General features: G+C 38.0%; 1 protein-coding gene across 7 annotated transcripts in view; it reads right to left on the bottom strand.

The window, feature by feature from the left end:
* PRKCZ (protein kinase C zeta) overlaps positions 1 to 15,216 on the bottom strand; it is a 145,385-nt gene that overhangs the window by 40,333 nt on the left and 89,836 nt on the right. For 6 of the 7 annotated variants that reach the window (XM_030537842.1, XM_030537843.1, XM_030537841.1 and 3 more), the window contains 3 exons: positions 9,433 to 9,485; positions 6,249 to 6,437; positions 2,897 to 2,994 (listed from right to left, as the gene is read on the bottom strand). In XM_030537842.1, the coding sequence (XP_030393702.1) occupies positions 2,897 to 2,994; positions 6,249 to 6,437; positions 9,433 to 9,485 (340 nt within the window). Of the gene's footprint in view, positions 1 to 2,896; positions 2,995 to 6,248; positions 6,438 to 8,999; positions 9,058 to 9,432; positions 9,486 to 15,216 lie in introns of those variants that run through there. The other variant, XM_030537846.1, reaches the window with a different exon arrangement.

The following is a 15,216-nucleotide window of genomic DNA, read 5'->3' as shown; positions in this document are numbered from 1 at the left end:
CTGCTCATCCAATTCTAAAACACATACTTTGTAAAGATTAACCAATATAGAAGAACCTATGAAAAGCCCTCTGAAAACACAACTCCAAATTAAGTCAAAATCCAAACTAAGTTAAAATCCAAAGCGAAGGACTGATCCCCTTCTTTCTGGAGACACTTAAGAAAAAGAATTAAATTAATTGAGTGTATTTTTTTGCAACTGCTATTGAAGAACTACAAAAAACTAAATAAAACCAAGACCAACACGCCACTAACAAACAATTTGAATACATATTAATAAGCAAAGCTCGTGATCTTTCACTGTTGCAACTGCTGACCTCTTATGCCCCCCACCTTTCCCAATACCTTGGTTATTGTGATCCATAATGTTATCTAATTTAGATTGTGATTGTACAAAGACTTATGCATATGTTTAACTACATGTACGTGAGTAGTCCCTACTGTCTTCAATGGGACTACTCTTTGCAGGCTCAAGACCTTCAATTTTAACCAGCCATGTTAGGAGACTACCTTAATTACAGGTTAAGTACCATGTGTACCTCTCTTACTGTAATAATAAATGACACCAATTCCTAAAAATGTAGGAAACTGCATTTTTTGTACTGTGAGGATTAGTGACATCACCCTGATAAGTAAAAAATGTAAAGTGAGAAATTCTCTTTTAAACTATTTCTCTAAGTATATACATTTATTATAACTTTGTTATTGTTAACAAATACAATCTAAAATATATTTAAGTTTAAAAATAAAAATAGAACACCAACCATTGATCTAATATTTAAAGGTGTTGCTTAGGGAAAGAAAATTTCTAATACAGCACTTAAACATAGAGTTTACCCATGTTACTGTTTGTTTCCTGTGTGCTGATTATCAACACTACTTGCACTTGAATAAGTTTGCTTCCTCACAGTTTCCTGCTTCCATTTCATCCTGTAGTGAAGTCATAATGCTGAATTTGTGACATTACAACAATACCCAGGACAACAGACTTAAGTCATAAACATAGATATTGGTTTCACTGCAGGATTAAAAAGGAGAAGCAAGGGTGGGAGAAAGGACTAAAAACAACCCCAACAACAAAAGCAATACAGAAAAACACTGGACAAGTACTTTATATTTATTTCCATATGTTCTTTTTGCAAACCTGCTCCAGTATGAAAATCTCCCAAAGAAATGACATGCAAAGGACTTATCTAAACTCTGATTTCAGCCCTCCTCTTGTTTCTCATGATGTTTATAAGGAAGCCTGATTTTTTAAAAAGCTTTTTCTCTGTTTTTCACATTAGTCATTCAGGTCTCATCTGTCCTGGAAGACACCATGATGAGATGGAAGTATTAGTGAAATGACATCACAAGAGCCAAGACAGTGAAAACTTAGAAGCAGAAAGGAAAGGATTTTAAAGGGTAATATTTAAAACTATTTTTGTTTATTTTTCTGATCTACTACACTTCAGCAACCTTTCCCTTCAATTACTCGGTGAGTAGTAATATATATCCTCATACATCCCACAGACTCTTATGCAAAATCAAAAAAAGACCAAAGCTGACTTTGCTAGTATTTCTAAGCTAAAAAACCAGCAGAAATTAAAAACAAAAATAAAAACCTTTAGATCACTTTTTTCATACATGATAAAGCAACAAACAAAAAAGGAAAACCATCTCTTTTTTAATAATATATTTTACAGGTCACCTTTGGAACTCCTTCTCTCTTCCTGGTCCACAATAACCCTACCTTGCTGATCTTCAGGGCAAACTGAAAAGCCCATTTATTTCCACTAGCAGTGAGAAAAAGAGAAGATGCTGATCGGAAGGTATGTTTTTTGCTGCTGGGTCATTATGGTTACTATGAATATGATGATTAAAGGTTGAAGGGAGAATTACAGAGGTGATCCATTTCATGGCTGTGTATTTAAGAATAGTCAGGGTGCATGGGGAACAAAGAACAGGTGCTCCCTTTAATGGCTATGTGCATAAGCCTAAATAAAAATAAATCCACTGAATACTGCATAAAATCTGCTTGCTTAGGTTATGCAGGCAGTCTACTGCATGCTACTCACATGAATAGAATCCAAGGAAGTAAATCTTCCAAATATCACACATGAAACATTTTGTATGACTAGCATGTGTGTCAATATAGCATTGAAGGGGCTGTGGTACCTAAATTCAACCATGAATAAGAATACCCTTATACAAGAAAAAGTTAACAGTTGGAAACATCCATTATTCCAGACATGCATATGCACTCTGGCATAAAAGAATTTCTCTTCATTTCCCTCCCCACACACACATTAAATACCTTCATGCAATAAAATACTGAAAAAATATAAACCATTTCAGCTTATGCAGATGAGAAAAAACAATTCACTGATATTTGAAAGTAGATAAGAATTTATTAAGTATTTGCTCAAATAAACCAAAGAACTTTCTCGATCTGTTACCTATTCAAATGCTATAGTGACAAACCCATAAAAAAATAACAGCTATATACAAAAAAAGACATCTAGATATATATGTAGGAATGGCCTTTAAGTTGTCCAAATTATGTAGAAAAGCTGTCTTAATTGCCCCAATAAATATTGTTAGAAGACACAGTTCCTACTATGTGATTTTTAAGACTGTGATTTTGTGTGACCAGAAATATATAATAGAGACACAGTCAACTTATTAACCTAAAAGTTTGTCCATTTACATCTCTATATCTGAATGTTACTATACTATTAAATAGGCCACACAGTCATCTTGTGTTATTTCTACAAAAGGGTTGTTATAGTAATACTTCCATCCAAAGGTCTCAAAACACTAAGATGACACTTTCTAACTGCCATGGTTGCTTTATGAAAAGCAGTTAGTACAAAGATCAAGATTTTCAAAACAAAATAACTTCAAAACTTTCTTACCGACTTGTTGTTTGAAAGCACGAATGTAAACCAACTAGGAATGGATTACTGGATGCCTGTTCAAACACATGTTTCTCTGTCTGTACCCAATCAATATCCTGAAATAGAGTATTTGGAGAATCAGAACTACTGTTGGATACCCCGCTGTGGGTAAAGCCAGAAAAGAAACTGTCAACATTTATATTCCCATATATATGAGTCACTGTTACAAACATTCTTTAAAAAAAAAAAGATGGAAAAAAACTTGGCCCAGAGAAAGTTTAAATATTTTTTGCTTCAACAGCTTGTCAGAGGTTTTCTGAATATCCAGAAGAATCTGAACAAAATTTACTAATCATGAAGTTTAAAAAATAAGAAAACGTATGTGAAGTATTAATGATATATTGGTTCAAAGTGTCCTGAAGCAAGCGGATATCACTTTATAACCATTTGTGTCAGCTGGAGTTGCCACAATTTGCTTTGTTTTGGGTACAAATCACTGAGTTTCACACAGTTTCTGTGATCAGCTAAACTATGAAGGTGAAATACTGAGAAAGGAGACCATAAGCTATTGGTATTTCCAAAATTTAATAGATACTAGAACAGCATTGCAAAACCAAGACCCATTGTAACAAAATATCCCAAACCTGTTCATAAATGCAAAACCTAAAGTCCGTGTACTATAACTGTTCTCAGCATAGGTAGGCATTCCCCACATCTTTTACAACATATATTCCACAATAGCCTACCCACTCCATGAATACTTATCAAGGAGTGCCTGGCAGGAAACCCCATGCATTGGTGAGCTTGAATTTGCTAGTTCCTAGCTGACCAACAGTATGTCAACTGTCCAGTCAATCCAAAGACAACTAGGATAGATACTCAGGTGCCCTTATGTGAGGGCCAGCAGGTAAAAGCTAGATTGCAACCTCGAGAGAGCAACCTTTAGTGCTATCCTGTCAGGCCAGGCCCACCAACTGAGATCTTCATGGGAGTTGGGAATCCCCATCAAGTGTTAACATGTATTTGATTCTCTACATAAAGACGTAGCCTTTGAAGGGGCACAGACAGGTCAATTACAGGCAAAAAATTATGTTTATACTAATTTGTGTATATACAAGCAATAGAAGTGTTTCCATGTCTTTTAAAAAAAAAAACCAAAACACACCAAGTAAACTTTTCTTACAATGACTATAAACTAAGCTTTGTAGCATTGTGCTATTTCCATTGGAACAGGAGAGTGACACTGGCTAGTAACTACCGAAAAAGGGGGAGGAAAAGGGACATTATTTTCACTTCCTAGGCTAAGAAAAAAAGAAACAGTGTGAACAGCGTAAAGCAAATTATATTTTAAAAATTCTTTCAGCTTTAATAACTGGTGCTTTGTGATAAGTATTTCTACGTTGTCTTTCACATAATAAGGTAACCTGGTAAAAAGACAGTTAATGAATTTTGTTTTTTGAAAATGTATTACCTTTAGACTGACGACATACTCTGAATGAGCATTCAACAGGATATTTCCTTTCAGTTCCTTTAACTTCAGTTCTAATTAAATCAGGGGGGGATCTGCTTCAGTTCCACTTGGGTGAAGATAGCCTTTGAATATACTCCTGCTACTACAACACTAACTAACCAAGCACTAGCAGGTTCAATGCATTCTAAATTCACTGATACACCTCTACCCCAATAGAACGCTGTCCTCGGGAGCCAAAAAATCTTATCGCGTTATAGGTGAAACCGCGTTATATCAAACTTGCTTTGATCCACTGGAATGCGCAGCCCCGCCTCCCCCCCCCACCCCCCCGAGTGCTGCTTTACTGCGTTATATCAGAATTTGTGTTATATCGGGTCGTGTTATATCAGGGTAGAGGTGTATTTGAAAGAGGAAAACATTATTAAGTAATGCATTTTCTTTATCACTGAAACATAATCAAATGAAATTTCCATCACTTTAGATATGTAGTCATAAAATTCCATTTCTTATAGATGCTAACTTGTGGCAATCAGCAGCAATTAGATCAAGTTTATTATGTTATGATGCGTGAGATCACAATCCAAAATAACTGACAGCTCATTCTCAACTGTTTCTAGTTCTCAAAGGCAACTACAAAGCTGACTAAATATGTCTCCTCACCTTTCACTATCATTGAAAGAAACAATTGAAGAAACAAGGAACGTAACTGTGAAGCAACTTTTTCTTGGTCATGAAAGAGAGAGATTGCAACACTTAGGCAAGCAAGTCTAAAGATAAAGAATCTAAGTAGCCTTACTCTTCTAGTATCAGTGTCTGGAAGGTAACAAGTACAGCAACTAGTGAAACTGGTTACCACCAACAATTATTTCTTCTTCTTCTTTTTTTTTTTTAATTCTTTGCAACAAAATATTGCCTTTTGTAAACTAGTTTTCCAGTGGCCATAGAATTAAGACTGACAACTTAAAAATCACATGTGTGTCTGAAAAATATGTATCTGTTATAGCCAGAAGTTAGACTACTAATATGGAAAGAAGCTACTGAAAAATATTTTATTTATTTTTCCAGTTCATTTACTCAATGCATTTGGTATCAGTCAAATTCATGGTTTCCTCTCAATTTGTCACTCCCTACCTCACCGAAGAAACTATTACAGCACATTTTTAAAGCAATTTAAAAAAAAAAACAAAAAAACAGGACATGCCCTTGGTCCACCAGTGACTGGAATTTTTTTTTATTAAATTGACTCTCGAAAAAAAATAATCATGTTGATGTAGCCCCTTTTAAAAGCCAGTGTTTACTAAATGTGAAAAATGATCTGTAGTTTTATATTACATGTACTTCTCTTTTACGTGTGTGTGTACACACTGAAAATGCACTCAGAGGATTTACTTCTATAAAAATAAAAAACATTATACAAATGTAAGTTCAGCTCCTGTTATGAAGTTCAGCATTTGTTGATTAGTTTCTTCTAACACCCTACAAGCTGAAATTGGGAGGGAGGCAACATCCTGCTATCCTTTCAGTCACAGATGAACAGACTATTTAATACCCAATGCTTTATTTAACCAACAAATAAAAGGCTAGACTTTGATAACATCCAGGTTTATTAGAAAAAATTCATTTGTGTTTTTCTAAGACTGCTAGCCAATTAGTCTGTATTAGTTACTTCGGAGGTGGTGGACATTTCTCCCAGAACCAATCTGTGCCATACTTCATGTAGGCAGTTGATGCCACCAACTAACTTACTAGTCAGTGAAGCTTCCACTACATGACAAAATATTTATTCAAAATTTCAATTACATTTTTAATACATTTTCTTTCATTCACCGGTTAGAACCAACGACAATACCTAACCATGATTCAATTCAGTATTTTATAATTTTGAACTCAGACTTTTACCTCATCATCATGGACCAATTCTTTTTTCACTACTTTCATGGCATAAATGTGATCATTCTTTTTTAACCGTACTAAAAGAACTTTGGCATAACTTCCACGTCCAATAACTCTGATTAAGTCAAAGTCCTGTAGTCCAAGGCCCTGAGAAATCTTAATTCCATCCATTCCATCAATAACCGGCTTGATATCCTGTACAAAGACAAACAGATACACATTCAGAAACAGTTGAAGTCTTCTTAACTAAAAATTGTTAGTGCAAACAAATTTAACCTCTGAACAGAGTCAGGATTTGCTCAATGTGCATGCTAGTCAAACACCGATTTGTCAAATAGTACAAGAATGACATAGCCCTAAAACAAGTCTTTTTTTTTTTAAACTTCCTTGTTATAATTTTTCTACTTGCTATTATTTGTGCCAGTTATTTTTTTCCCCCAAAGGAATAGCTTGCTGAACATTTCATCTTAATTAAAAACATGTTACTAAGAATAAATTCTGAATGTTCCCATATTCTGCAGGTGAACTGCTGCAGAACCATACATATCTATGCAATTATCCTCAGCAGCTTACCCACACCATGTAAAGTGCCATTATATTAAAGTGCTATCTTGGCCAATGGTGGCTGGTTTGCCAGTGCCTGACATGCGGGTTGTTCAAAACACCCAGCCAGGGAAGTCTCCCATGCGACAGAGCCAACAGTTCGTGGCAGACCTATCATCTAAGATTATTTCATGCTGTGTTTTTTACTGGGGTAACTTGCTTTTTAACATGCAAACCAGTTTCTACATTTATACAGTGTGCCTGTAGAACCCACTGCACTGGAATCAGCTTTTATTTTATACAGATCAGAGCAGAAATTTACATTAAAGGCCTAGAGGTGACAGGGTCTGTATTACATTACCAAATATTGATCCAACCAGGTTCTCCACATGGCGTTTTTGTCTTGAAAAAGTGGTCAAGTTTAGGTCATGCTTACTTTATATGTTTATAGCTAAACACAACCACTTTTCCTAGTCAAGACAGACCCTCAGAGACTTAAATCCCAAGTTGATAAAAGTTCAAAGTCAGACAGACATATTTAAAATAAAGGGTCCTACAATCAGGTTCCTTTTCTGATGATAAAATCAGGACAAAGGAGGTGGTATGCAACTCTCTTTTATTATTGACACAGTGGAAAAAAGTTTTGTGCCACTGATCGCTCATTTCTAAGCACCAAGCATTTCCACTTCAGGTTTCCTCTAAATGTAAGCCCTGGAAATTCCAAGTATTTTTTTTTTTTAAATACTCATTCACAGGATTTTGGATACAGCTATGTAGTATCCATCCACATGAAAATTCTTGTATTTCCTACTCTGGAAAATTAAAAGACTCGGACCAAGCAAAGAGGGTCTGAATTCAATTCTTGGATTGCTAGCCCTTCCAGGCTAGAGCTGTGTGTGTGAGTGAACAGTGTTTGCACATTCTGAAAGATACGGAGATACACATTAATAAAAGAAGATCTAAGCAGAAAGAGAGATACAGAAACCTTACTCTGCTAATTGAGTACATCTGCCTTGGCAGGAGGTTAAGCAGTTTCAAGGTACATCAAACACACTACAGTTGTAGTGAAATTCAAGTTGCTGGTCAGGACCATGCTGATTTCCCAAGAGTGAATATTTGTAGAAGAGATTTTAAAAAGGAGAATATATTATTTTGATTGAAGCTTTATTAAAGAAGGTAGAAATAACTATTTTGTCCCCTGGAGAGATATGTCTTGGCATTAAATAAAACCACACAATTTTGCTGACTGGAAATGACAGATTTAGAGACATTCAAAATCAAGCAGTCGGAAAGAGTTAAGCAAAGTACAGTATGTGCCCCAGTTATACCACGTTAGCAATGTTTACAATGCTTCAACACTTTTTATGGTCTATTTTTATTTGACCTCATACTACTGTACTTGTAGCCAGATCAAGGTTCTGCTGATCTATGGGGGGAGTGTTTATATAAGGAGTCTTGATCTAGGATTGACTGTTATTAAAAGAGATTGCACTGAGCTTAAAGATTCTAGTTAGTAAGGTTCCAGCATGCCACATCCTCTCTGTGCAGGATATGCTCTTTCAGTTTAGTAGCATTCATCTACAAGGTAGAAAAAATGGGAACATCTGATTAGGGCAGGGGCCAGGTATCTTCCTATGAATTTGTACAGCACCTAGCACAAGAGGACCTCAATTCTGATTGGGCCTTTTGGTACTACTGCAATATACGTAAATAAATAAACTATTTCAGATAATGAAACTAAATTTTCTGTAGTCATTCCAATGTACACATTTTAGTCTCTCTGTATTTACTTGAGAGGATTCTTAAAAACATATATGATCGAAAGCAAGGCAATCTATGCAATAACCAGAGCCATTCATGTGTGAATTACTGGCAGTGGCAGTGATTGTAGTGGAGAATAGACGGCGCAGTTTTGTTGAAAGGGGGAATCCAAACTGGTAATGCTTTGTAAAGTGTCCTTTATTTATTTTAAATATGCCAGGAGCATTTTTAAAGCCTATTAGGCTTATTTAAAGTGCACTGGGATTTGTCAAAGTGCTCCAAGGGAATAACATTCTTTGTCTGCAGAGATGCTGCTAGACCCTCTACAAAAGAACTAAAAAATAAAGCAAACGCATATATTATTCTACTTTTATTTCTTCGGGGCCCTTTATAATTGAGTGCATCTTATTTATCTGCAAAATTTCAGAGCAAACCAGATAGATAATGACTTACATTGTCAGTGACACTGGACCAAGATTCATAATTTTAGTCTGTGTAGGGGTGGCCTGAGGGTGATAAGCAGTGTACATGCATTAGAGAGGAGAACGGCAAAGAACTGAAATAATGTTAAACCACTATAAGTGGCTAATTCAAAGGCAAGGACCAATAAATTGCAACCCTCAGATAAATCATAGTTGTTCCAATATGAATGGGGAAATAAAAGTCTTTCACACTTTGTGATCGAGACAATATAAACAGAAAACAAAAGAAAGTCTGAGAAATCCATTAAAATCACTAAATACTTTATTTTGGGGTGGGAGACCCAGATTTCCTTTACTGGGGAAAAAAAAAAGGAGATATACAGTAAGAAAACACTGTCTATAAACTATAGCTACATTATGTACAGAAAATGTAAATATTAATTTAAAAATAATTTAAAAAATACCTCAGAGTCATCTTTAATGTTGTCATGTTTCCGGGTTGAAGGAATGTAAGGTACTGCAAGACAAAGTGGATAAATAGAACTAGTACATTGCCAAGACTATCCTGCACATAGCAGAAAAATCATAAAATCAGTTTACTTTGCCCCATGGGACATTAGGTAGGATTCTTTCACTTAGTTGTGATAATCTTGATAGTACGTAATAAGGGTGCTGAACAGGGTTCAACATTGGAATAGGGGAAGAGGAACCTTTTGGCACTTAACAGTGACCTTTTAACTTGCTGAACCATGTTTGACAGGCCCAAAGTGTTCTATTCAGTCCTCTTCAGGGAGAAAGATTGTGGATGAAGCCTTGAGGTAGGAGTGGTTACAGACATCTTAACGCACAAATAGTCAGACACCCTAACCTGAAGGCTAAAGATCTCCCTTTCTGTAACATACTCAGCTGCCTCTGTACTCCTTGCAAATGTTACCAAGTTAACTAGCAATGTATATTTATAACCAATTTACAAGTTGTAGGCTCTAAAATTTGTGGGAAAAAAAACAACAACTACCCCTACCCACCTCCAAACCTTACACTCCTTTATACATTTCTATAGCACCTTCCTTAAAATGCTCCACAGACAGTACCTGATTCAGCCTTACAACCCCCATTTTACATATAGGACAATGGAGGCAGAGTGCATGGCATGAATGTAGGATCTTTGGGACAAGGATTCTATTACATATGTATATAATACCTAGCACGATGGAGTCCTGATCCACGAGGCACTACTGTAATACTAATTATTAGAGAGACAAGGTAGGTGAGGCCACATCTTTTATTGGACCAATTTACATTTAGGGTGACCAGACAGCAAGTGTGAAAAATTGGGACGGGGGTGGGAGGGTAATATGAGCCTATATAAGAAAAAGACCCAAAAATCGGGACTGTCTCTATAAAATCAGGACATCTGGTCACCCTAATTTACATTCCATCAGAGAAGTAGATTGCATCACGGAAGGGCCACCCAAATACCAGAGGATAATCTGCATCAATACAGAAAAAACCCACTGATTACTGTGAAAGTAGAATGAATTAAATTGTAAAAATAAGAATGGATTAAAGAAATATTGTATGTACCTTTAAGCAGAAATAAGAAATGTTGAAATACAGATGCCAGGAAAAGAAACATTAGGCATAAACAAGGGTGCTAATGGCAAAACATTAACAGAGGATCAGTAATAGTTAGTAAGGAAATAAGATATGCATGCCTAGCCCAGGTAAACTTATCAGATTCTGCTTCCTTTGTTATCTTAAGTGCTCGCCCTTTTATCTGTATAAATAAGATAGTTTGTGCCTTGCATGGTGCTCACGTTATCTGGGTGTTATTGGCAGAGCGCTGCGCTAACAAAACAGAGTGGTCTGACAAATTGTGAGTCCTGATTCTAACTTTGACAATTTGGAGGTTCCACTGAGATGGCAACCGTCTTCACTAGGGCTGTGTGATTCCTGACCGTTTTTGTAGGATGACCGTGGCAGCCGGCACCTGGGCATTTGGACCAAGCGGTCCTCCACTAGAGCGGAAAGGTGCACAGCCACAGTGAGGTCTACATCATCGAACCTGTTGGTTCCAACTCTGTTCTGGTAGGGATCCCGGGATCTGACATCAGGAATCTGGTCAGGTAATTATTTCTGTGTTTTGTCCGGACTGAGGACTGTCCGGTCTCTGTGTCTATCCGTCCTCTTGTGGAGTGTTTGAGTCTGGGTGCCGTCTCCGTCCGGGGATAGGCCGACCAAGGGGTTCCTGTCCCCGCGGTCTGAGTGAGTGGAATCTGCACAATCGCAGCCGCACCGCACTTTGGGTAAAACCCCTGGTGTGAAAGCAAGGGCGATTGAGGCAGTAGCCTGTGGGCTCCTTTTGTGTGTTGCACTGGGCATCGCTCTGATGAACCCGAATTTCCTTCTTGTGTGACTGGTGTGTGAAGTCCTCCTGTTTTGGTAACCAGACGTCTAAGTCGGGACCGTTCCCTAAATGAACGTGGGCTCATTTTATGTATTTAGGATGGGTCCAGACTCCCGTAAATTTTTGGAAAGATGGTGTCTAGGCTAACTCAGGGGGATCCCAAAACTCAGTGGCCACTGTTAAAACCTTGAAACTCTGGGTATGGCTACATTTGGAATTCCAAAGCGCTGCCCCGGCAGCGCTGCGGGAGCGCTGCCCCGGCAGCGCTTTGAAGTGTTAGTGTAGTCAGAGCGGCAGCGCTGGGAGAGAGCTCTCCCAGCGCTGCAAGTAAACCACATCCCTTACGGGTGTAGCATGCTGCGCTGGGAGCCGCGCTCCCAGCGCTGCTGTCCTGATTACACTGACGCTTTACAGCGCTGTATCTTGTAGCGCTCGGGGGTGTTTTTTCACACCCCAGTTGCAGCGCTGTAAAGTGTGAGTGTAGCCAAGGCCAAAGACTGAGTGGACGTCTTAAAGGACAGACTCAGCCAACCTAAAACTAAATTGGCTAAAGGAGAGGTTAACTGTTTCATGCAGTGGTGGCAAGAGGCAAATCATAGGTGGACAAAATCAAAATTCACCTCTCTCAAATATTCAAATAATAAGTTAAAAGCTTTATTAAAAGCCTCCTCTCCCAGCACCAGACTGAGCGCTCCCCTTTACCCCGTTCTCCAAACCCCGGATCGATCCAACCCCCTTCATACTCCCATCTCATTGTAAAAAGGACAAAAAGCCCCTTGTTCTGTTCCCCTTTGTTGTCTGCCTCAAAAACTGATTCTTTAGTGTTCCACTACCAATTCAGCAAGGAGGGTGGGCTCCTCAACTAGCCCCCACCCTTCCTGGTCCTTTCCTTGAACATTTCTTTCAAAATTGTGAAATGACCACAATATCACTCACAAACGGTTCACTGGAAAAAAAGCAGGATCGGGCCCAGACAAGCAGGCAAGCAACAGATAAACAAACTGAAAAACAGGTTGAAAGGAATAATGTCAGGAATTAGAAAAGCAGTAAGTGCAGGCATGAACCCCTGGAACAATACTTAAAATGGTGAAATCTGAGGTGATAAAGGTGTCATTTTGGGGCATAAACAAGTGACTTTTGAAAAGAGAGTGACAAGTTAACACTACAGAGGCTGAAGAGAATTAAGCAGTTAAACTTTGTGGAAAATGTTAAAAAGGACCATGTTAAAGACAAAGAATTCTTGGTTTCTTTGCAGCCATTCTGAAGGGAAAATGGGCCCTTTTCCAGAAGAATGCCTGTAAATAATCCAAATATATATACAGCTATGCAAAAACAAAGCAGTGTAAAAAAAATGTTAAGGAAAAGAAAATGTGTATGTATCTGTCTGTGAAAATATGTAAAGTTCTAAGAATCTAAACCAGCACATCTGGTTTGTAAAACTCCTGTTTTGTAGGTGTAAGATAAATTGATTTTGTTTTTGTTTTTAATGCCACTAAAAATTCATTTGACTCTTTAATTCAAAGTTGCAAAACTGACAGACCTTTTTGCAAGACACAGGTAATTAGTGCTCTTTGGCTTTGGGATTTAGCATTTAACTCCTAAGGGGTAACTTGATTCTTTACAAAAAATAAAATGTTTTTAAATAAAGACCAAGTCATGGCTGCAATAGGGCAGTCAAAATCAGGAGAATAGGTAGAGATTCGGGAGTCTGTTTGTTTGTTTGGTTTGTTTTTTTTGTAGCAATAGCAGATAAGAGCTGTAATGAAAGAATAAGAAATTAACAGTGACCCTCTGAAGCAACAGCAGAGGTGAGGTGCACAAAACAAAAAGAAGCAATGTTAAAAACACTGAGCCTTAAAATGGTTCTGTGTAAACAGACGGTCACTTTGATAGGAGTACATGAAAACTCTGTAAGAACAAAAGAAACAGTTACATCTTATGTAAAAATTAATATGGCTAATGTTTTTAAAAAGTTATAGTATAGAAAGAATGTGCATTTTCCCTAGGACATGTGCAGTGTGTATTGTAGAAAGGGGTAAAAAAAATGCAAATGAAACATGCTGCTGAATTAAAATCCTATTAGGGCTCCAAAAAGAGCCGCAATAGGCTGTGTTTTCTTTTTCAGATCCCTGTGTGTTAAGACAGAGTCTCTGAGCTCTGCTGATGGCTTTGAATCCAAAAGCCAAGCCTGTGTTGATGCAAATTACCTAACTGATAAAGAAAGGTGAGAACTGCCAGCACAAAAGAAGCTGCAAATAAAGAACATACCTGGTCAGCAAACAAACTGCCTACATAAAAGGCATGGTATAACAAGATACCTTTAATATATTTGATGCTAATGTTACTGTTAATATTAAACATTAAAATAACTTTAATGTTTATAAGTACCCCGTAACAAATTGTAGTGCGTATGATTTTTTGAAAAATCCTTTAAAGTAATATGGTAATGATGCTTCTCAGCTATTACCTGTGAATAAACTTACAGCTTAACACAGCAGGAAAAACACTACAAACCTAGGGCTTGGCTACACTCACACTTTACAGCGCTGCAACTGGGGTGTGAAAAAACACCCTCGTGAGTGCTGCAAGATACAGTGCTGTAAAGCGTCAGTGTAATCAGGGCAGCAGCGCTGGGATGTGGTTTACATGCAGCGCTGGGAGAGCTCTCTCCCAGCGCTGCCGCTCTGACTACACTCACACTTCAAAGCGCGAAATTCCAAATGTAGCCATACCCTGTCTCTACACACACCTAGCTGTCACCTATCAAACCACAATGGAACCCATACAGGGCATCATCAAATAATTACAGCTCATATTTGATGGGGACCACTTTCTGAAAGAAATGTTTCCTGAACCCCCTCTTCTGGCCTTCAAACAGTTCCCTAATCTCACCTTCAATCAACTCCCTAATCATACCAATCTCACCATCAGAAGCGAGCTCCCCACAGACGAGGACACACCAACTCAAAGTGGCATCAGACCCTACCATAAAAACAGATGCAAAACCTGGAGACAAACTTCACTGCTACAATGATCAATGCCCCTCACAACACACCTTGCAAGAATCATGTGTCCTACACTTGCCTATCACAACAGGGTGTATTTCATCAGTGCATCAAATGCCTCAACAACAACTAAGCGGGTGAAACCAAACAATTAGAATGCTCTCAAAAAAACTCATAGAAAAAGGATAAAAGATGAAAACACTACCACTTGTTGGCAAGCACTTTTCACAAAGCTATCACTCCATAACTGATCTTCCAATACACGTCCTCAAAGGAAGCCTGCATAGAAACTTCAAAAAGCGAGGCTAGAAATGAGGGGTTCCAGAATAGAGTGGGATTTGGAGTCACGGGCCCATCAATTTTTACTGGTTGGAAGGACGAGGGACAGGGAAGGAGGAGCGAGAAGAGGATGGGGCCTCGAGGCAAGAGGCAGCGTGGCCATGGTTTGGGCAACAGTGGCCCCCCGCAGTCAGTTTTAGGGAGCTTCCATTGCTCCTGCTAAAAACTTAAATTCAGAACACTGCTAGACACTGGTTTCATGGCTCATTACAACAATTTATAATACACTCCTGCTTGCTAACCTCTAATGGGCCACTTGAAATCTCTTTTGCATAACAGTATAACCTTTATTGCCCACTCCGTTTCCAACGTCCTCCTACAATCTATCCCAAACTTGTATTTAGTTCAGACACTCCGATTTCCTTCCCCAGTTCTGAAGAAGAGCTCTGTGTAGTCTGAAATCAGAGTTTGATCCGATAAAATATATTACATCACGTACCTTGTGTCTCTCATCCTGGAACCAACACGGCAAACGTACTAAAAATTACTATTACTAA

This window comes from Gopherus evgoodei, chromosome 18 (genome assembly GCF_007399415.2).
Source record: "Gopherus evgoodei ecotype Sinaloan lineage chromosome 18, rGopEvg1_v1.p, whole genome shotgun sequence".
Lineage (NCBI taxonomy): Eukaryota > Metazoa > Chordata > Testudines > Testudinidae > Gopherus > Gopherus evgoodei.
The sequence above is the reverse complement of the archived record's forward strand: the minus strand, read 5'-3'. Positions and strand labels throughout refer to the sequence as shown.